The sequence below is a fragment of the Candoia aspera genome, chromosome 17 (assembly GCF_035149785.1).
Source record: "Candoia aspera isolate rCanAsp1 chromosome 17, rCanAsp1.hap2, whole genome shotgun sequence".
In the NCBI taxonomy this organism is placed as follows: Eukaryota; Metazoa; Chordata; class Lepidosauria; order Squamata; family Boidae; genus Candoia; species Candoia aspera.
Genome location: NC_086169.1, coordinates 7443510 through 7465372, shown reverse-complemented (window position 1 = coordinate 7465372; position 21863 = coordinate 7443510). Strand labels below are relative to the sequence as shown.

General features: G+C 47.2%; 1 protein-coding gene across 1 annotated transcript in view; it reads right to left on the bottom strand.

The window, feature by feature from the left end:
* MAP4K2 (mitogen-activated protein kinase kinase kinase kinase 2) overlaps positions 1-21863 on the bottom strand; it is a 58541-nt gene that overhangs the window by 6776 nt on the left and 29902 nt on the right. Inside the window, exons 6-29 of the mRNA XM_063317129.1 lie at positions 21546-21593; positions 21371-21413; positions 20536-20608; positions 19151-19282; positions 18074-18136; positions 17904-17985; positions 17380-17487; positions 16628-16706; positions 16132-16190; positions 14564-14604; positions 13386-13424; positions 12364-12400; positions 12111-12276; positions 10766-10878; positions 9915-9956; positions 8849-8933; positions 8524-8603; positions 8004-8064; positions 6495-6618; positions 5361-5419; positions 4130-4233; positions 3852-4023; positions 476-544; positions 310-396 (exon numbers count right to left, since the gene is read on the bottom strand). Coding sequence (XP_063173199.1) covers positions 310-396; positions 476-544; positions 3852-4023; positions 4130-4233; positions 5361-5419; positions 6495-6618; positions 8004-8064; positions 8524-8603; positions 8849-8933; positions 9915-9956; positions 10766-10878; positions 12111-12276; positions 12364-12400; positions 13386-13424; positions 14564-14604; positions 16132-16190; positions 16628-16706; positions 17380-17487; positions 17904-17985; positions 18074-18136; positions 19151-19282; positions 20536-20608; positions 21371-21413; positions 21546-21593 — 1966 coding nt within the window. The remainder of the gene's footprint in view (positions 1-309; positions 397-475; positions 545-3851; positions 4024-4129; positions 4234-5360; positions 5420-6494; positions 6619-8003; positions 8065-8523; positions 8604-8848; positions 8934-9914; positions 9957-10765; positions 10879-12110; positions 12277-12363; positions 12401-13385; positions 13425-14563; positions 14605-16131; positions 16191-16627; positions 16707-17379; positions 17488-17903; positions 17986-18073; positions 18137-19150; positions 19283-20535; positions 20609-21370; positions 21414-21545; positions 21594-21863) is intronic.

The following is a 21863-nucleotide window of genomic DNA, read 5'->3' as shown; positions in this document are numbered from 1 at the left end:
CCTAACAACAGAGTCATTTATGGTGGATCATATCAACACAATACTGATTCTGATCCACTGGGGACGGTTTTTGTATTTTCTCTGTTGCATTCAGTTTTTTAAAAATTATATTAATCAAATTAATTTTTTTAAAGGATCCAAAAAAGGAGGTTTGAACCACTCTAAAGAGGAGGTAAATCACTCAAGGAAACACTTTTATGGAGGGCTTTTTGGCCAAGAATCCCTGAAACAATTCCAAGGAGATGCTCAAGGTGCCAAGACCTCACAGGGATTCCCCGCGCCGGGGAATTTCCTCGTATCCTTACGTACCAATGGTTTCGATGGGGAAATTGAACACAAGTTCGGGGGCAAATGCTCCCTGTGGCGTCCCACGGAGATTCACGACCCGGACACAGCCTGGGGAAGAAGAGAAGGCCTTTGAAGGACAAAGATGCAATCCAAGGATCGGGAGAGAAAAAAATTGACAAGAACTTACGCTCAAAACAAACGAGGACAGTGTCTCGGTCCATCTGCGTGACGTGGCTGGCCAGGACAAGGGGACGTCCTACAACGGGAGAGAAACAGAGGCCGAGATACGAATCTTGGTTTGGGTATGTAAGCAAAAAGCTGGTGTTTAAGTTGCTTCCCAGATCAATAAAAGATTCAGGAGATTATCACGAACGAATGAGTCAGCGAGGAGACCTGTCTCCTTGCTGAACTGTAGAAAGGCTGTTAGAAAGCAAATCAGAAAGTGTCTACCCTATTTTATTTTCGCTTTTCCATTTAGTTACTCACTTAAATGTATATGCTGCCTCCTCTTTCACTTCTAGCAGTGGAAAACACTTACAGCAGTGTTTCTCAACCTTAGCCACTTTAAGATGGGTGGACTTCAACTCCCAGGATTCCCCAGCCAGCCTTGCTGTTTCTCAACCTCGGCCACTTTAAGATGGGTGGACTTCAACTCCCAGGATTCCCCAGCCAGCCTTGCTGTTTCTCAACCTCGGCCACTTTAAGATGGGTGGACTTCAACTCCCAGGATTCCCCAGCCAGCCTTGCTGTTTCTCAACCTCGGCCACTTTAAGATGGGTGGACTTCAACTCCCAGGATTCCCCAACCAGCCTTGCTGTTTCTCAACCTCGGCCACTTTAAGATGGGTGGACTTCAACTCCCAGGATTCCCCAGCCAGCCTTGCTGGCTGAGGAATTCTGAGAGTTGGAGTCCACCTGTCTTGAAGTTGTTAAGGTTGAGAAACACTGGCTTACACTGTGAGAGATAAAACACTCATAAAATCGTAAAACCCATAATAAACAATAAACAGAACAATTAAAAACTGTAAATAAACTTGTAGCTGCTGTCAAATTAATGTACATAAGGCTATATTGGTTTCAATGGGAAAGAAGTCAGTTGTGGGGATTCCTGTAGGGTTCTCTCTCTTTCATCTCAGTCAGCCTTGCTAAAGGTATTGTGGGAGACTCGTGCTGGGAAAGAGTCACTTTGGGTTTTCAGCAGCTGCCAAAAAATCTGATGCCCATTTTTCCTGGGGAAATTCAAAGATGCTCATTCAGTGGTTGAATTGCTGGAGAGTGAAAGATGAGTGGGAAAGGCCCCACTTTGCACGGATGTGCTGTGCCAAATTCCTTGAAGGAAGAGAGAAAGGAGTAAAAACGGACAGCTCATTCATTCATTCATTCATTCTGCTGTGCCTCTTTGCTCAAACCAATCTTCCAAATGTTACACAGGATTGCACTGATTTAATGAGCTGAACTATTTCTTCTAACAGCATAAGGCTGGGCAGAATGAATGCTAGAATGGTTCGCCCTAATGAGGCTTATTAAGAAATGGCAGGGAGGAATCTGCACATTTAGGGAGGCCCCTGAAATGTTCATAGGGACGCGGTGGCGCTGCGGGTTAAACCGCTGAGCTGTCGATCGGAAGGTCGGCGGTTCGAAACCGCACGGCGGGGTGAGCTCCCGTTGCTAGTCCCAGCTCCTGCACACCAAGCAGTTTGAAAACATGCAAATGTGAGTAGATTAATTGGTACCGCTTCGGCGGGAAGGTAACGGCGTTCCGTGAGTCATGCTGGCCACATGACCCAGAAGTGTCCCTAGGGACAACGCCGGCTCTAAGGCTTAGAAATGGAGATGAGCACCGCCCCCTAGAGTCGGACACGACTGGACTTTACGTCAAGGGAAACCTTTACCTTTACCTACCTGAAATGTGCAGAAATGCCAAGCCATTTTAAAGAAGTCAGAGGGCCAAGGGAACCCGCCTTCCCCCCAAATATGTTCCCCCAGTGGGGCCCAAGGATCCTCAGTGACTCTTGGGGACATGGAGTGCTATTAAATGGCAGTTGGAAAAAAAAAACTGGAAAGTGGGATTGGGAATTATAATCCAATACAGCTGAGAGGCCAAAAGACAATTTAAAGCAGGGTCCCAACTAAGTGCCTGCGTGGTCAGCAGAAAATGGCCATGGTGTGGCTCACTTGGGAGAGGTGACACACCAAGGTAAAGGTAAAGGTTTCCCTTGACGTAAAGTCCAGTCGTGTCCGACTCTAGGGGGCGGTGCTCATCTCCGTTTCAAAGCCTTGGAGCCGGCGTTGTCCATAGGACACTTCCGGGTCATGTGGCCAGTATGACTCACGGAACGCCGTTACCTTCCCGCCGAAGCGGTACCAATTAATCTACTCACATTTGCATGTTTTCGAACTGCTTGGTGTGCAGAAGCTGGGACGAGCAACGGGAGCTCACCCCGCCGCGCGGTTTCGAACCGCCGACCTTCCGATCGACAGCTCAGCGGTTTAACCCGCAGCGCCACCGCGACACACCAAAGGAGGTCAAAATGTTTTCTCTAGTCCCAGAGAACAGGATACAGCAGATTCCAGCTGAAAGTTAGGATGAACTTCCCAGTGATAACAGTTGCATGACTCAGAGAGGTGGGGGCCTCTTCTTCACAGATGTGTTCAAGCAGTGGCTGGACAGCTTGTCCAACATGCTTCAACTTGGATTGCTGCACCAAACGGGGGTTCGGCTTGGTGGCCTCAATGGCCCCTTTCAACTCTAACTGGGGAAGACAGCAATGTAAGATTTGGTGGCAGATCCTTCTCTTGGCGTTTTCCAAATGGGGCCCCTTCCAGATGTGTGGCCTTCAACTCCCAGAATTCTCAGCCATGGTCATGCTGACTGGGGAGTTCTGGGCGCTGAAGTCACAAGTTGGGAGGGTGACCTTCAACTCCCAAAATTCTCAGCAATGTGCCATGCTGGCTGGAGAAATGTTGGGAAGTGAAGGCCACCCATCTGGAAACGGTTCAGCTTAGGAAACACCGTACACGTAGTCCTCAGTTAACGACCACAATAGGGACTGGAATTTTGGTCTCTAAGCGAGGCGCCACATCACCAGGCCTGATTTCATGACCATTTTGCAGCAGTCATAAAGTGAATTGTGATGGTCACAAAGCGAATAAATTGTTTCCAATTGATTTTTCGGGTCGGAAGCCGGCTGGGAAGGTCACAAATTGCAATCACGTAACCATGGAACGCTGCAAACGGTTGTAAATGCAAGCCAGTTGCCAAGTGCCCAAATTGCGATCACATGACCGCAGGGGTGGTGTGACTGTCATAACTTCGAGGGTGGGTCCCAAGTAACCTTTTTTAGCCCCACTGAATCTCCAAACTGTCGTTAAATGAACGGTCATTAAGCGAGGACTACCTGTATTACATCCTCTATCCTTACCATCAATGGTCATTTTCAGGGCATCTGTCTGTCTCTGGCACCAAATCATTCAACGTAGGTCTTAAAATGGAGGAAAGAGATTCTACAACCTGGTTCTCCATGAACACATTTTTTGACTCCCGTGCGAAATATCCTTTCTTACTGGAAGGGCTTGAGGTGCTGTGGCCGGTGCTGAGCGAGAGGATGCTGAAATGCAGCTCTGCCCCTGGCTGATCGCTGCCAGTGACGCTGAAGCACACTTGTGGGTATTCCTCTGTCTCGACTACCAGCAGCTCAAAGAGGGAGAGGGGGTTGGGTAGCAGCACGGGGACGTGCTGGTAAAAAACAAGAGAGAGAGAGAAAAGATGGTGACCGGCCAGCTGAACTTGAGCGCTCCTAGAATGAAAAAAAGGTTCCCACCGCTTGCGGCCACACACTTACCTTCAGTAGCATAAATTTCTGCAAAGGTTCGTACCACTGTAGGAGGGCCAGGCTGGAAGGCAGCGCAGCACAAAGAAAGGTATTTCCTGAGTAAGGATTTCGGACTGGAATTAAAAAACAGAGGGATTAGCCACCAACTGCCCGCCTGGCCCTGTTCTCGAGAGCTGGTCTCCCTTTTCGCTGCTGCATCCAGAAGAGCTTCTGAAAAGCAGATCCTGGTTGGTGTGTGCCCAATTCCAGGAGCCTTTTTTCCAGGGGAATCTTCCAGAGCTAATGCAGAGCAGTTGGGAAGCCCCAAATTTAACACTCGTAGTTCCTTTGTGGGAATCCTTCTTAGCGAGTCCCCATTAAATAGTCAGTTAAGTCAGTGTTTCTGAACTTCGGCAACTATAAGACAGGTGGACTTCAACTCCCAGAATCCCTCAGCCAGAATTCTGGGAGTTGAAGTCCACACATCTTAAAGTTGTTGAAGTAGAGAAACACTGAGCTAAGTAACTTTATGAGTATTCTGCAGTATTTAACAATTAAAGGTCTGCTGAGTTCCAAGCACGGGGCACACTGGCACCCTCATCAAACACACTTCCAACCCTTGCGTCTGTAGGAGAACTGCCTACCTTTTTTTTGCCCACAAAAGAAATACTCTACCACATGCCATGGATCTTCTCTTGAAGATCAATAAGGTTCATGTCATCGTGATTTTCTATTAAAAGGGTAGTTTAAACAGGCACAAGATAACTTGATATATTGCAAGTCAAGTCTTGGTCCCATAATGCCACTTTTCATACTCCTCCAGGCACAGAAATGACCCAGATCAATCCCAGGGCATCTTCTTTGCAAAGCAGGGGCTGAATTCTAGTCCCTCCCAATGACTTTTTGTAAGGCTGTCTACCCTAACTTGTCCAGTCTCCAAAGGTATGAAGTTCACCTCCCAGAATTCTCAGCAATGTCTATGCCAGCCGAGGAATTCTGGGAATTGAAGTTCATATGCCTGAAAGGCCACCTTCCCAGAATTCTCAGCAAGGGCCATGCTGGGGCCAGCTGGGGAATTCTGGGAGTCGAACAGCACAGCTCTGAAAGTTGCCCAGGTTGGGGAAAGGTGCAGCAAGATTTTGGAGGCAATTTTTTTATTTTATTTATTTATTTATTATTCATATTTCTATTACCGCCCATCTCCCCCAAAATTCAAGGAAGATGTAAAGTCTGCTGGCCAGAAGGAGAGGTAGCCACTCACCCACTTGACACTTAAGGCATCCTTTGGTGTCTGCTATCTTGGCTGACAGTGCAAACTTCCTGCCGCAAAAGGAAAATGTTTTAAGATGGGGGGGTGATATATATTTGCAGTGTCATCTCTTTTAAAATTTAGCAGATCCCTCACTTTCACTTAAGTGTTAATTAAGACTTGCATTGGTACTCGTTGATTCCTAGAATGCTTATTTTTCCAATTTGCATTTGGAGCAGAGTACGTGTATACTAATGCTTTAAAATTATTCTTTATTAAATTTGTCTCCTGAGCTGGGTGGCAATATCTAGCTAACCGTGTCTTATCTCAAAAAAGCTAAGCAGACTGCTTCACTTAGCAACTGAAATTCTGGTCCCAATTGTGGTCATTAAGTGAGGACTACCTGTAAAGAATATTTTTTAAAATAGATTTGCTGGCCTCGTGCAATTCTAGTGATTTCTGAGCAGCGGGCATAAAAAGTGAGAGCTTGCAAAAACTGCTGAGCTCTCCTCAAATCAGTCTTGGATTATCATGATGGGCTAAACGCAGAGTTGTCCCAGAAATCTTGGGCCAGCCCAGAAACACATCCTCAGACCAAATCCCTCCCATTCCTCAAAGGTCCACCAGTGGGCAGAATTAAGGGATGACTTTTGTACAGCTCCTGACACTGTTCAGCTCGGTTTCGTTTCTTAGCCATCTGCCTTTATCCAAAACAGTGTGTCAGCCTTGCAAGGTAGTCCAGACAGGAAGCATGCCCAGATGAACTAATTCTACTTCATTGTAAGGCTCCATTAGCAGAATCTTGCAAGTCTGAAAGTCCTTCTCCCCCGCCCTCGCCTTTGCAGCCCAAGGAACTAGGGAGGGTCCCTTCTGAGACGGTTGCCACACCCCCATTCCTTCTGCAGGCTCAGCTGCCTCTTATCCCACCGTTGCCCTGGCCCGGGCTCTTCCCTCTCTCTCCCAAGGTCATTCCCACGTGCCATTACACAGCGTGGAAGAGACAGGGCTTATCTCAACCCTGCAATCCAATCGAAGAGGCAGGTGTTGAAAGATTGCAGCCCTTTGCCACCCCCCCAAAGGGTCCTCGTCCCCCCTTCTGGCTTCCTTAGGGACCTCTGGCCCCTCCTCCCCCTCACCTCTCCCCACCTGGGGATGATCCGCTCCGTCAGTCGGTTGGTGGCAATGGAAAGAGGAACCGGCCGCTTTTGCAGCTGCCGACGTTGCTCGAAAAGACCCAAGAGGTTGTGCGAGGAGATCTGGGGGGACTTTCCTGCAACGAGAAGCAGGGATGAGTCTGGACAGGAGGGGATGAATCAGAGACCCTCCTTCTCGCGTGCACGGCCTCGGATCCTCCTCCTCCTAGCCAGCTGCCTACGTGATCAGTCTCCTAAACTCACTTCCTCTCTTTATGCCTTTCCAACTTTGGCTTGGACTGAAGCAACTGAAAACATTATGCTTTTTCCTATTGAAACCCTCCTCCCACTCACCCTGCATTGCACAGAGCCATGATTCGGTTTCAGCCACAATGTGATATGAAACCAGGAATCACCAGCAGCTTTGAAATCCCCACCACAGCATCTCTACTTGAAATCTCTAGAGTGGCTGCCTGGGGTTCAAAGTCAAGACCAGGTTTTCACGAACTGGACATCCCCCTGCTGTGGCGGACTTCGATTCCCAGAATTCCCCAGCCAGTATGGTCCTTGCAGAGAATCCTGGGAGCTGAACTTCAAATCTCTGAAACAGTGGTTCTTAAACGGGGGGTCCTGGGGGTAATGGAGCAATTTGTAATTGCTTGTTTGTGAGTCGGGGATCCAGTTTGACACTGTTGCTGCTGAGACACCTGTATAAAACAGGGTCTGCTTTTTTCCTGGGGTAATGACATTATTCAAGACTGGGAAAAGGGGTAATTGGGTCAAAATGTTTAAGAGCCACTGCTCTAAAAGATGCCTGGTCTTTGGGGCTGGCAAAGGTTCTGTAACTAAGCTGGAAATCTGCCTTAGACAAGTTAGACCAGCCTTTCTCAACTTTCTGACCCTGAGGGAACTCCTGAAATATTTTTCAGGCCTCAGGGAACCCCTGACCATTCAGGCTCTAACGTAGGCCGGAAGTAACAAAATTATGATATGCGTTTCATGGGTAGGCCGGTCTATATACATTCACAGTAATCTTAAACTAAATATAAAGAATGAAACTTAACTCTTTAATGTGAAGTTGCCCAAATTGGAAATAATTTTTTAAAATAAATTGTGATCTCCCAGGGAACCCCTAGGCACCTCTCGCAGAACCCTAAGGTGGGTGCCACAGAACCCTGGTTGGGAAACCTTGAGTTAGACAAATTTCCTTCTTTCTGGCCATGCTGAAAGATGCCAGAGGTCCTTCACATGAAAAGCAAAGACTCCACCCCAGAGAACAGGCAGCATAGCAGGACCAAACTCAGCGGCCTTTGCAAGTCTTTTAAACCAGGAGCTCCCAAATTTGACCTGGCTCCAACTTCCATCATCCCCGGCCACTGCAACACCCCTGCGTCCCGAGTGAGGACACGCTGCCCTCAGATATTCTGGCCATCCCAAAGCGGATCATTGGGCGACAGAAAGTCGTCCCAAACAGGAAAAAGAAGTTTATTTCCCAGGCACAGCTGTGCACCTGGAGACTCACCTGCCAAAGTCAGGAGCATGTTGTTAATACAGTACAGCCAAGAGCATCTGTGGGGAAGGAGCTGGTGGAGAGAAAGAAGGGAGAGAAGGGGAGGAAGGGAGAAAGCATCGGTCCGTCATGTTAATTTCAGTCTACGGAAATCCACAGTCAGTGCCCTGCCTCAATGCGCTAAACATGAGAGCCTTTCAAGCAATGGAGAGGTTCTTGTTCAATTACTGAGAGTCAGAAATCTGGGCCAATCCACTGCACTTTATGCAGAGAATGGTGAACGGTCTGGAACTGTTTGTCAACTCTGAGGACTTTAAGATGTGTGGACTTCAACTCCCAGAATTCCCCAGCCAGCCAGAATTCTGGGAGTTGAAGTCCACGCATCTTAAAGTTCCCACGGTTGAGAAACACTGGTCTAGAGGGACTGGGCTGCTACATGGTGGCTTAGTCATGGCTTGCCACCCTCAAACAAGCAAGGAACCCCTCTGAATCCCGCTGATTCTTTCCTCTTCTTCCTCTGCGAAGGCCTCACCTTCTCCATCGTGTCTTCATGCAGCTCATGAAGATTCAGGGTGTAAATGCCTTCCTCCGCTCCCACGACCAGATACAGATCTGCAAAGCCAGAAAAAGGAGGTCAGTTTATAAGCCGTGGCTGGCAAGGACAAAAAAAAGAGAAGGAGATGGATTAGGAATGGGGAGACCCAGGTTCTAACGTCCTCTCGGCCATAAATTCCCTCTCAGTCCAACCTACCCTGCAGGGTTGATTTTGTGGGGAAAAATGGGAGGGGCAGATGCTACGTATGCCATCTTCTGATGGGACGGAAATTGCACAAATCAACAAGAAAATAAGTGTCTACCTCGTGTTTCTGGGTGGATCCACGTCGTGGCTGAGTTGATCTTCAGTGGGCAGCCGTTGAAAACTTTGGAAAAACAGGCACCCATCTAGGAGAGGAAGAAGTGGAATATTTGGATACTGGGGGGTATACAGGGAGTCCTTGACTTATGACCACTATTGGGACTGGAACTTGTCACTAAGTGAAGTGGTCATTAAATGAGTCGTGCTCGATTTTACAACCTTTTTTGCTGCAGACATTAAGCGAATCACAGCAGTCATTAAGTGGATCTGGCTTCCTCCATTGACTTTGCTTGTTGGAAGCCAGCTGGGAAGGTCCCAAAGGTGATTATGTGACCATGGGACACTGCAACCATTGTAAATACATCCCGGTTGTTAAACATCTGAATTTTGATCACATGACCGCAGGGACACTGCAACGGTCATAAGTGCGAGGACCAGTCATAAGTCACTTTTTTAGTGCCGTCGTAACTTCAAACGGTCACTATATGAATGGTTGTAAGATGAGGACTACCTGTATGGGATGCAGGAAATAATGGGTTTATTCCTCCATTGCCAAGGCTTCTTCAGTACTTTCTACGCCATTTTTAGATTTCAAATCAAGTCTTTATTACAGTCATAGACAGTTCTGAGACTTTTCTCACCCTTCTAAGTGAGCAAAACTGCCTTGTTTTTTCGCAGTTTGCATGCAGGAAATTTATAAACACGCCCACCTGCATTCTCCCACACAGAAGTTCATTCCAGCCTATTTTCACATTTTACAACTTGTTTTTTTGGCACACACCACAGAAACTCATAGCCACTGAAATATATACCACTGTCCTTAAATAACACACTTTAGCCCGTTTCCTGAACCATACTTTTTTTTTAAATTAGTATCCATTTCTCCCTTACCAATACACTGGTTTTTGGCCTGCCTTTCCACTGCAAGATTAACTGGGCGAAAAAGCCGGCAGATGGTTGGACTCCAATTCAGAGATTCATTTGGGAAGTACCAAGAAGATTGACTTGTGTTAAAATGTCAATCCAAGGGATTCCTACTGGCAGGGGAAAATGGAAATGAAACTCACATGAACTTTGGGAGTCGGGGGCAACCCGTGGCACAGCAACCTCTGAAAAGATGACAGAGAACATTTTTTAAAAGTTTCCATTGTTTAAAGAAAAAGAAACAAGGCGCCGTCTCTAACCCCGTTCCGCATTCAGTCACATCCCAGCCTTCAGTCCTCCCACTCTGGTGGGGAGAACACTAGGAATTTGACTAGAGTCATTTCACAGAGTCAATGACTAGAGTCATTTCACCCCTGACAGATGACCATCCACCCTCTGTTTGAAGAGGAACTCTGGGAGTTGAAGTCCACACATCTTCAAGGGGCCAAAGTTGAGAAACACCGGGCCAGACCCATCCAGACCCTTTAACAGTTCACCATGAGGCTTGGCACCCCTCACCACCCTGTACCCCTCCTCTGATTCACTCCGATTTGCCACCATCCATTTTTGAACTAGGATGTCCAGAACGAGATGCACTTTTCCAAATGGGATACAACCAGAGCAGAATAATTATATCCCAGGATTTCTCGCTTCTGCTCCCATCCTAGAATAGCTTAGACAGGAGTTTAGCTCCCATCCTAGAATAGCTCCCTCATTTCCACTTGCAGGAACTGCTTCCGTTTACTTCCCCATTTCAGATCCCTGAGCTCCCCAAGACGAGGGTTTTCACACTTTTCCAGCCTGTGGAACCTGCTAGTGAACAGGAAAATAAATCTAGGAACCTTGGATCAAGACACAAAGCTCTAATGATAGAAAACTGGCTGTGTTTGAGTGGACTTTCCTTTTTCCTGAGTCTCTCCAGGAATCCATCAATCCTTGAGGAACCCTAGGGTTCCACCAAACAGTTTGAAAAATCCGGATTTAGCAGACTTACGGTGGCTTCCTCCTTCTTCTTCATGGTGGCCCACTCAGTGGAGAGCAGCGAGTCTGCAGGTTTAGTAGAATCCATCCCAGAAGGGTTTGGCGTCCCACCGAAGGCCGTGCTGCCTGGCGTCAAAGGATGAATAACAAAATCACTTGCAGAGAAGCAACTTCCACCCTCCAGTTTGGAAGTTTGGTGCGTGTTGACTTCTGGGAACGGCCCGGACTGGTCCTTGCGGTCCTTTCTGGGCAAAACTTTCAGAAGTGGTTTGCCATTGCCTCCCTCCTAGGGCTGAGAGAGAGTGACTGGCCCCAAGTCACCCAGCTAGCATCATGCCTAAATTGAGTCTAGAACGCACAGTCTCCCCATTTATTTATTCCATATGGCATAGCAGAATGCAGCATTGTTGCAAAAAAATCACAAAAACAATGTATAAAAGTTTATAACATATAGGATATTGGGACAGTAAGTTATTTTAAAAACACGCAATACAAATGGTGAATAAAATGAGGAATAAATTAAGTTCTATATGAGCAGTTACTAAAGTAACTAAGCCTATGGCCGGATATCTAGATCGTTTAGTCGTTGGACAGCAGCGCCCTCGAGATTATGTAGTTCTTGCGGGGAGCCAGGAAACCTTCCGAGGGGACATTCCATCGCAAATGGAAAGTCTCCCCATTTCCAGCCACTCCATGAAACTAGCTCTCATTGCAAGCTCAGCAGTGGCATACAAAATATTTCAAACTCCAAACGGTTGGTCGAAACTTCCCAGAAGGGCTTCGAGGCCAGTCCAGAAGAATTCTGGATTTAAAATCGACCCGTTTCAAGCTTTAAACACTCCTTTTGAATTTGAAGCAGGGCTGTTTCGAGCCCAGCACCCTTCTAAGGTGGTGGTGACAAGATTCAAATTCAAAACACGCAGCTGCCAGGGGTCCAACGGTCAATGCATAAATCTGGCAAGCACGGTGTGATGGTGAAGAGGCCTGCATCCTCAGAAAGGGGTGGAAATAAAAATAGCTGGTAGTCTCATGGGAGCCCCCCAGTTCAAAATAGTTCCCCCCCCCCCGACAGCCTTGAGGGATTCAAGGCAGGGCGCATGCCACGGTGGTGCTTAACCCTTACCAGCACCTGCCACTTTTACTTTTATTATTTTTCTTTTTAAGTCCTTGTGGCTAAATAAGCTTGTTCAGCCTGGAACTGCTTGCAGAACTTTGCTAAATGGCAGGACATGAGACCACACACACACACTTATAATCATATTTATTAGTAGTGAGGAATAACAGGTCTAAGACATCTGATGGTTGCTTGGTCTCAAAATACGAAGTGAAACGTACTCTCTCTTCTCGTTTCTCGTTACCTGGGACGGTACGGCCCCTTGGCCCCTCCAGATCCGAGCACTCCACGTCCTGCTCCCAAGGAGCCTTGTAGGTGAGCTCCAGGTTGAGAAAGTCCCCAAACAGTCCCCTTTTGATAGTGCTTGAAACATCTTCCCCAGGTCCACCGGTCCGCTGCTCTTCATGGGGCTGCAGGAGAGAAAGGAAACATTTGCAGAACTGAAGGGAAGGCACTGTTTCGAGGAACTGGTGCAGTTTGGATACCCAGAACCATACCTGAGCAGTAGGATGGGCCGGACGAATTGTTAGACTCCTGTGGAAGAAGAAGCATTTTTTAAAAATAGAAGCAGAAGACCAAAAGAATGGGGAGAAGTCCAAAGATACAGGTTGGGGGGAGGTGAGTTTAGGTCTGTATGTCTCAGGACTAGTCCCACAACCTGTTTCCCGACTCTTCAGGAACATATATTGGGCAGAGTAGCCCCAAGCATGTACAAAGTGCTTCTGCCTAGTCACCAAACACCCCTGCACCCCATCACAACATGCATTTTAGAACATTCTGCCCCAACAACAACAACAATTTTCACCAGGTAGTCAGACTTCGCAATTCCTGAATTTTCAGGTGAAATCTCTCGAGGTGTTGCCGTTTCTAAAAATAATTAGTTAAGGCAAAGGGACCCTTGAGGCTTTCCATGAAATCATGAGTACCTGAAAAAGTTTCTGGACCCTGCTCTACCTCCCCGCTTCACCTCCTTTCCCATTTGGACCATTTCAGAACTGGATTTCTGGTCGGAACGGGGGATTTGGAGACCACTCAGTTTTGGTCTCAAAGTGCAAAAGTTACTGGTTTCCCTGCCGGCCAATGGCGGGAGCCACGTGGTGAGCACCATCAAGATGCTCTCAAAATGCCCCCGAACCACGCTGAGCTGGACGAGACAACTGTTTAAAGCAGTTTCTTTAAAAGCAGTCGGTTGGGGGCAGAACCCACCCACCCCACTGCCAGGTTCAAGCCCAGGAACAGTGGGTGGCCAGTGTTGGCCTGGCTGGGGAAAATCTTGCTAGTTCCCCAGAGTTTCTAAGTTTTTTTTGTAAGAATTTTATTAAGTTTGAAACAAAGATCAAAACTACAAAAAAGAAAAAAAACTAAACAAGCGTGAAACACAAGAAAAAATAATTTTAAAATTCTTTTTTCTTGTGTTTCACGCTTGTTTAGTTCTTTCTTTTTGTAGTTTTTTGCCTTTTTGTAGTTTTTATCTTTGGGTCAGAATTCCAGGGTTTCTAAGTTCATCCCCATCTCTTACCTTTCTTCCAGCGCCTCTTCAACCGACTGAAGCAGGCTCCTAGGGAAGGCGAAAAAATGGCACAAAAATAGCCATCAGTCGCTGAGTCTGCATATCACACTAAGCCATAGTTTGCTCCATCATGGTTTATTGGCCAAACCATAATCAGCTGGGTTCATGCAACACACTGGCATAAAATTAAACCAACTGCACACCACGTGCTTAGTCATAACCCTGAATTAACAAAAACCCTTGTCCCTGTTCACACAGCACACTTAATACAATGGTTCAGTCCACACCACACTGAACTCGGCCCTGTTTTAGACTAGAGCAGGGTTCCTCAACCAGGGTTCTGTGGCACCCTCGGGTTCCATGAGAGGTCACTAGGGGTTCCCTGGGAGATCACAATTTATTTTTAAAAATCAAGCTGGGCCTCAAAGCTTGCCAGGTAAGGGCGACTCTGCGGATCCATTATCCAGAGCCTTTTTTTTTTTAGACTTTTCATCATGCATTTATTATGATTATAAATAACTCAAGGCAGCAAACATCCCTAATACTCCTTCCTCCTCCTCTTTTCCCTGCAACCCTGTGAGGTGGGTTGGGCTGAGAGAGAGAGACTGGCCCAGGGTCACCCAGCCGGCTTTCAGGCCTAAGACGGGACTGGAACTCACAGTCTCCTGATTTCTGGCCCGGAGCCTTCACCCCTAGACCAGGGTTTCTCCGCCAGGGTCTGTGGCACCCTCGGGTTCCACGAGAGGTCCCTAGGGGTTCCCTGGGAGATCACAATTTATTTTAAAAAATTATTCCAAATTCAGGCAACTTCACATTTAAGAGGTAAGTTTCGTCCTTTATTTTCAGTTTAAGGACACTGTGAATGCATCTCTACAGGCCTGTCCATGAAACGAATATCATGGTTTTGTAATTTTGGGCCTACATTTGAGCCTGAATGGGCAGGGGTTCCCTGAGGCCTGAAAAATATTTCAAGGGTTCCTCCGGGGTCAAAAGGTTGAGAGAGGCTGCTCTAGACAAATGAACTCAGCCTAAAAGTTTCAGAGGAAGAAATCCGCTCCGAATGTTTTCTGCCCCATCAGTAACAGGTGGAAGACATGGCAAGTCAATGGCCCGGGGAGGGGAGGGGAGGGGAGGGGAGGGGAGGAAAAGCACCCCCCGTTGCATCTTTACCCCCTTAAATGTCTTACTCTCCATCTCCTAACACCATCCAGTTTTCCTCTTCTTCCTTCTGCAAAAGAAACAAAGGTAAAGGTAAAGGTTTCCCTTGACGTTAAGTCCAGGCGTGTCCGACTCTAGGGGGCGGTGCTCATCTCCGTTTCAAAGCCGAAGAGTCGGCGTCTGTCCAAAGACACTTCCTCTGTGGTCATGTGGGCGGCATGACTAAATGGAACGCCGTTACCTTCCCGCTGAAGCGGTACCTATTGATCTACTCACATTTGCATGTTTTCGAACTGCTAGGTTGGCAGGAGCTGGGATTAACAACGGGAGCTCACCCCGCCGCGCGGTTTCGAACCGCCGACCTTCCGATCGACAGCTCAGCGGTTTAACCCGCAGCGCCACCGCGTCCCCACATTCGTATTAAACGGGCCAAAATAAAGGCATTCTATCTGGCTGTTTCAATTCTCAATTCTGATCCCAAAAGAAAGGCAGGATTGATGGGGGAAATATACAAGGGCTAAACGCAGACTGATTTTATCTCATTTTCCTAGGACATGGGAACCCAGCCCCTACCAGCTATTAAATCATGGTTCGTGGCTCAGAAGGTTGTGTGAGCTGCGCCACTGTGGCCTAACTGACAAACCCTGGATGAAACCAACATGGCTTATTACAAGGTTGGAACTCAGTCTATCTTTGTCTGCTGTAAGGCCTGAGCTATGGAACAAGCACTGAATTTGGAATAAGGTGACTTCTTACCCCCTTTATTTCTTTAATTCATTTCTCATCCTGGATGTGCCTGTTTTATCATTTAAAACAGTGTTTTTCAAACTCGGCAACTTTAAGATGCGTGGACTTCAACTGCCAGAATTCCCCAACCAGCATATGCTGGCTGGGGAATTCTGGCAGTTGAAGCCCACGCATCTTAAAGTTGCCGAGTTTGAAAAACACCAGTTTAAAAAGATGCAAATCTCCAGTATTCACTCTGTTTTTCTTCCAAAGGTAAAAAACTATTGTCAATAAGTCGCCTAGGCCTTCTTACAAAACAGAAGCATTGATTGGAAGATCCTCTTGAGGTCGTCAGCCCAGGAATCCAAATTAAACAGCTCCCGCAGAGAGCTGTTCACCTTCTACTTGAACACATGTGAAATTGAAATTGGACAGGGTTGAATTGAATGAAATTGAACTGGATGAAATTGGATGTGGTTCAATTATCCTTATTGTTGACCATGATCGTTCAATACCATGGTTCTATTCTCAAATTGCTTTTAGCACTAGGAAAATTTTTCTAAGATTCATTCAGAACCTGTCCTCCTCTTACTTATAATTCCATGCCCTGCAATCTGGAAGGAGAAAATAGGTTTTGACTTTCTTCCCAAACCATTTCTCCAAAGGAAAATAGCCAACTTACATTATGCCCAGATTGGGCACATGTAGTACCCTAAACCACCGTTCGTTGCATCACCAGTTAAGTGATTGATACTCCGAGCTACAAACCACTGTTTACAGACTGCCCATGGTTGTTAAACCAAGCCAAACAAGATGCATGCATACAATATGTGAACACAGACACAGATACACACTTAGGAATGCAACTTACCGGGTTGCCCCACGGCTCTGTTTCTTTCCTTAGTGGGGGGCCGAATTTAACCTGGTTAACTGGAAAACAGCAACAATTTAAAGATTAGCAACATAGGCAGAAATGAGATTCTACCCACAGGCTTTTGAAAGCCCAAAGCCTGGGTTTTAAAGGCCCTTTGCAAGCAATGCAACAAGAGGTTATGGGCAATAAGAAAAGTGGGGCAGTTTGGGCTCACTTTGGACCACAGTCTGCCAACGATTAATAGGAACACGGATTTCTCTCAATGGGGACGAGTTCTTTAGCGTCAAAAGAATCGCTTCACATCTCTTGTCCTGATTCCACCCTTCTCCAGGGCTTCCATGCGCGATACCTCATTTCTTCCCAAAATAATCTGCTCTCTCTAGCAGGCCTCCCACATTTTAGGAAGGTGTGTCAACAGAGCCATCTGCTTGCAGGCAAGGGTGCCCCTGTGGGGAAGGGAATTCTGACATACGGGTTAAACTGAATGGCTTACGCTGGATCTCCGAAAGTGTGCTTTCTGATGGCCCACGCGGCTTACTCGAGCAGATTTTGTCGGGAAAAATGTCGTAAGCCTGAATTGGGAGGGAAAGACACATTTTTGTTTCAAATATTTTTATTTATTTATTTGTCAAATTTTGCCACCACCCATCTACCCCCCGAGGAGGAACTCTGGGTGGCTTACAATAAAAGTGAGACAATCAAACCATAAATAATACATTAAATATAAAGATAAACAGAAGATAAAAATATAAAATAAAATATACCAACAATATCCTGTTGTCCTTAGTTTGGTACGACCTAGACAACCAGCTTACATTCATTCAGTCACTGCCATCCCAGGCGAGACTGGCATAGAATGGCATAGAATGCTACATATCGGTGCAGGATCTCCAGAGAGCAAGCTGGGTGCATCAGAAAGACAGAAGATCACCCTTTTCAGATTCCGGATATGCTGTGAGTAGTAGATTTTGGAGGGGCAGATTTTGGTTGAACATTAGAGCCCAAACATGCATGTTAACCATTGTTCCCAATTATTCATGCCAGAGAATGCCGAATGCTCCCTCCACAGAGGTTTTAGCGGATTATAATCTGTAGTGCCAAGCAAGCAGAGTGTTTGAGCGCCCAACTGTATCTTTCCAAGACTTCATATATTGTGCAAAAGGACTTTCTCAGGTCTGAAGTGAAAACAATTAATTGCATCTCCATTCTCTGTCCAAGACACGCAACGTAACTGGACAGCCGTACCTCCAAATCCGCATCATCCGTGGCTGAAGCAGCCAGTTCAGGATTTGTGGCTTTATCCAGGAGCTCGATGACTAAAACGCGGGCTAACGGCTGGCAGACGAAAGGGTGCTGATGGAGAAGAGACAGTGATCAGCGCAAAGGATTAAGAACGCCCCCAGCTTTCGTCTGGACCTTGTCCCAGAAGGGACCCTCCAGATTTGCTACAGCAAATGCTTGCGCTTGGGCATCCCAGTCCAGAAATATCATCTCCCACGATCCCTTGAAAGCTGCCTTATGCATGACCCTGGCAAGAAATTAAGAGTGACAGCCCCCTGAAACGGGGAGACGGGAAGCCCAGTTAAATATCCCGTAATCCCCTGGAGTGGCACCATGTCAGGGGATTCTGGGAAAATAAATGGCAGCTCATGTACCTCTCCACCATCTCCAGTGGAGATGGTGCTGATTTTTTGAATTCTGATTTTTGGGGGGTGGGGAGTAAACGTTTGCCCATCTTTCTGCTCTAACATCTCCCAGCCTGGAATCACCTGCAAGAGTTTTTCTGCTACTGGCCGTTTTCTGGGATTTTTGGTCAAGGAGAGCTTGAGGAAATGGTGAAAATCGGGAGACCTGGAAGGATAGAGCAGGTGTGCAAATCAAGAGAAAAATTCCGAGTAGTCCAGGAGAAGAATTGCCTCTTACGCACTCACATACTCACCAACACGCCTTTTCTTTTAGCTTGGGGGGCTGAAAATTGCTTTTGGACATCAACATCAGAGCCCTGGATGGCAAAACGAAACAGGGTCATAAGCACTTTTAAAGAAAACGGAACCCCGATCCTTTGTCTACAAACACTTCTTTTCTCCAATTGGCTGATTCATGGTGATGTCACGGAATGCGCAAACATTCCACCCAAACGAAAGGGCAATTCACAAAAATGCAGAATTGCTTTTCTTTTCTTTCCGTTGTTTAAACCTCCTAAAATTGCACAGTGGCTAAGGCTGATGGGAGCTGGAATCCCAACTATTGGGAAGATGTCAGGTGGCCAGACTCCCATGGCCAACAGTTTTGCAGAGGAATTTGAACCTTTGATGATTCTTGAGTGGGAAGCCCCCCGTCAAGGACAGTCAAATATCATACCACCACAGAAGTCAAGGTGTGGTGAAACTGGTTTTTCTGGAAAGGCCAACCAAGCGGCATCGCTTGCTGTTGTGGTTGGATTTAATCCTGCCCCTCCCCAGGAGCCAAATTTAAATGCTGATCTTTCGGTGATGGAGCAGAAATGAGGTGTTTGCATGAGTAGCTAAGACAAAGAATTCTAGGACTTTCCCAGCTGTAATTCAGAAATACGCTGTTACCAAGGTGGTTTGTTTTAATGTTTTAAAACAAAGAGACTGGAAATGTAGCGCATGCATTAAAGATAAGAAGGGAAGTCACGGCTGTGGCCAATTATTAATCAGGAACAGCCTAAGCCAGTGTTTCTCAACCTTGGCAACTTCAACCTATGTGGACTTCAGCTCCCAGAATTCTGGGAGCTGTAGTCCACAACTTAAAGCATGCTGGCTCGGGAATTCTGGGAGTTGTAGTCCACAACTTAAAGCATGCTGGCTGGGGAATTCTGGGAGTTGAAGTCCACAACTTAAAGCATGCTGGCTGGGGAATTCTGGGAGTTGAAGTCCACACATCTGAAAGTTGCTGAGGTTGGGAGCCACTGTTCTAATCCATGCCGTCCTCCACACCCAGCCTGGTCTTCCTCGCTCTCTGCAAGCTTTCTTCTGCTTGGCATCGTCCTCACCTCATGGGGTGGAGGTCGAACAGTGGCGGCTGCAGCTCGGCCAGTTCTATGGCTGTGATGCCAAGGGCCCAGATGTCACACAGCTGGTTGTACCCGCCTTTCTTCTCCACCGCGGCTACCTCTGGGGCCATCCTGGAGAATAAGATGGAATGCAAAGTAAGAACAAGGAAGGCAATGCTTCGCTCCCATTCTCCTTTGTTGCAATAAATCAGCAAAGGCAACAACTTCCTTTGGCTGGATTTTATGCAGCGCAGCAAACGCGTGCCATGTCCTTGCTGTGAAGAAGCATAATCAATAAAATCAGCAACGGAGTTTGTAGGCCAACCGATAATCCTTGTCCCTCTTTGAACCAGTGGGGCCAAATTCTCTTTGCTCTGTTCACAGTACAAATTTCCAACCCTCTCCCCTGTTTTGCTTTCCATTTATTATCTTTTTCACTGAAGAGTTTATCCAGATTAATTAATTCAATTCAATCATTCTTCAGTTTCATCTTTTACTTTAATTTTAATTGGAAGGTTTGCTGTCATTTAATATAATTGAGAGAGCCAGTTTGGTCTAGTGGTGAAGGCACTGGGCTAGAAACCAGGGGACTGTGAGTTCGAGTCCCGCTTTAAGCACAAAGGCAGCTGGGTGACCTTGAGCCAGCCACTCTCTCTCAGCCCTGGGAAGCAGGCAATGGCAAACCACTTCTGAAATCTTGCCAAGAAAGCTGCAGGGACTGGTCCAGGCAGTCTCCGAGAATCAGACACGACTGAATGGATAAAATACTTATTTATTTGAAGGGATTTCCTTGATTTAAAGAATTGTTAAAATACAAGTAAAATACGAATATCAACAGCAACAGCACAGTATAAATCATAAAATTAGATTTGGAATGACAGAGAAAAGGCCCACGGGACCTGCTACGTGAACCTTCGCCAACCTGGATGTCTTCCAGATGTGTGGAGTTCAGTTCCCAGAATTTCTAGCCAGCAAGGTCACGGCTGCATTCTGTAGGTGAATGGCTGAATTCCACACTCATGGAGGGCAGCACGGATGAAGAAGGCTGCATTCCCTGATCCCCTCCGCGTGTAAGGCCAGGCACGGATCTGCCGTGCCTCCCGCAAGTGCGTTGCTACCAACAAAAGCTCCATTTGGCTACGAGTGCAAAGCGGCACTGTAAAACGAGCCAGTTTGGTAAGTAAAAAGTACGGCTGTTCAGCAGGGCGGTGAGACAGAAAGCGGGAGAGAGAGAACAGAACAGGATTTACATCCAGGACAGCAACATCACAGTGGACTTGACTTGCTAACGCTTCCGCAGGACAAACAGTGCCGGCCTTGAGCATTTATTACAACAGCAGTACAGGAGACACACTGAAAAGAAGGAGAACAAGGCAGGTGTTTACCAATAGGGCGTTCCAATGAAAGATTTCCGCTTTGCCACTGAAGCTGTTAATTCTGCCGAGACTCCAAAATCCGCTACGGAGGGGAGAGAAGGAGGAACAATTTCAGAAGACTAGGGGAAACAGGTCCTGGGTCCACACACAGAACCGGAAAGCCAGGCGTGGCACTCTGAGCTCATCCGGAATAGCTTTCCATGCGCTTCATTCATCCCTCTGCCTCCACTGTTTTGCTGACCTCATTTTTAAATCACAGGGTAGGAGTTGGCAATGCACCTACATCTGCCCCTGCCCCTTGGCCCAATTTTAAAAACTCCACCCACAAGCTCAGGACAGATTTCAGATAAGGCTTAGCTTCCCCTTCTCTGCAAGCTTCAGCAGGGAGACAAGGAAAAGGGGAGTGTTTGAGAGACTCCACCCCATTGGGTGCTGGCCCCGCCCACAGCTTGCTTCAGCTCCTCCCACTCCACAGCCCCCAGCAAATGCCTCTATCAGAAGCATGACGCCCCTCCTACGGTTGGCTGAAGATTTGGGGAATTCAGGGTAGATTTAGGGAAGGACCAGGGAGGGCTCCCACCGGCTGCACTGGAACGGCCAGGGTCTACAAAGGAGGAGAACTGTGTCCATTCAGGGGAAGATGTGTCAAAAAAGTCAAGCAAGTGGCCGTGGCCATGCAGTTGAAGCCCTGCCCCTTTTTACGTGCAATGTACATTAAAAAGGGTGGGGCTTCAGGCGCATGGCCACGGCCACCAGCTTGACTTTTTTGACCTGCCCTACAGACACCCCCGGTCAAACCAACACCTTCACCCAACAGGAGGGGACACCTGGAAGAGGAACTGACCGAGTTTGACGTCGCCGCTGGCCGTAAGCAGGATGTTGGCCCCCTGAAAAAGAGGGAGGGGGCTTCAGACGCTGAAGGTCAGGCAAAATGCTCTTACCTCCTCCCACCCAGACCTTCCCAACCGCCTTGAAAAGCGATGTAAAGTGGACAAAACTGTGCCAGGAATCTGCCTCACCTTGATGTCTCGGTGCATTTTCCCTTTGGCATGCAAGTGGTGAAGTCCCTAAAAGGGGAACAGGGACAAAAGCCGTCAATTTTTACAGCCCCCCCTTAGTTAGAGAGGCACCGCAACACAACCAGGTTTGCATGTTGCACTAACCCAGGGTTTGCTGAATGAACCCCGACTGGCCAGGCCATAAAGCAAGGTTCATAAATCACATGGTTAAAGCTGGGGAAGTGATCACACTGTGGCTTAGGGTAATGTGTTAAGTCAGATTACATATTATTGCCCAATGTGAATCTGATCGGGGGGCACCGCTCCCCAGTAATTTAG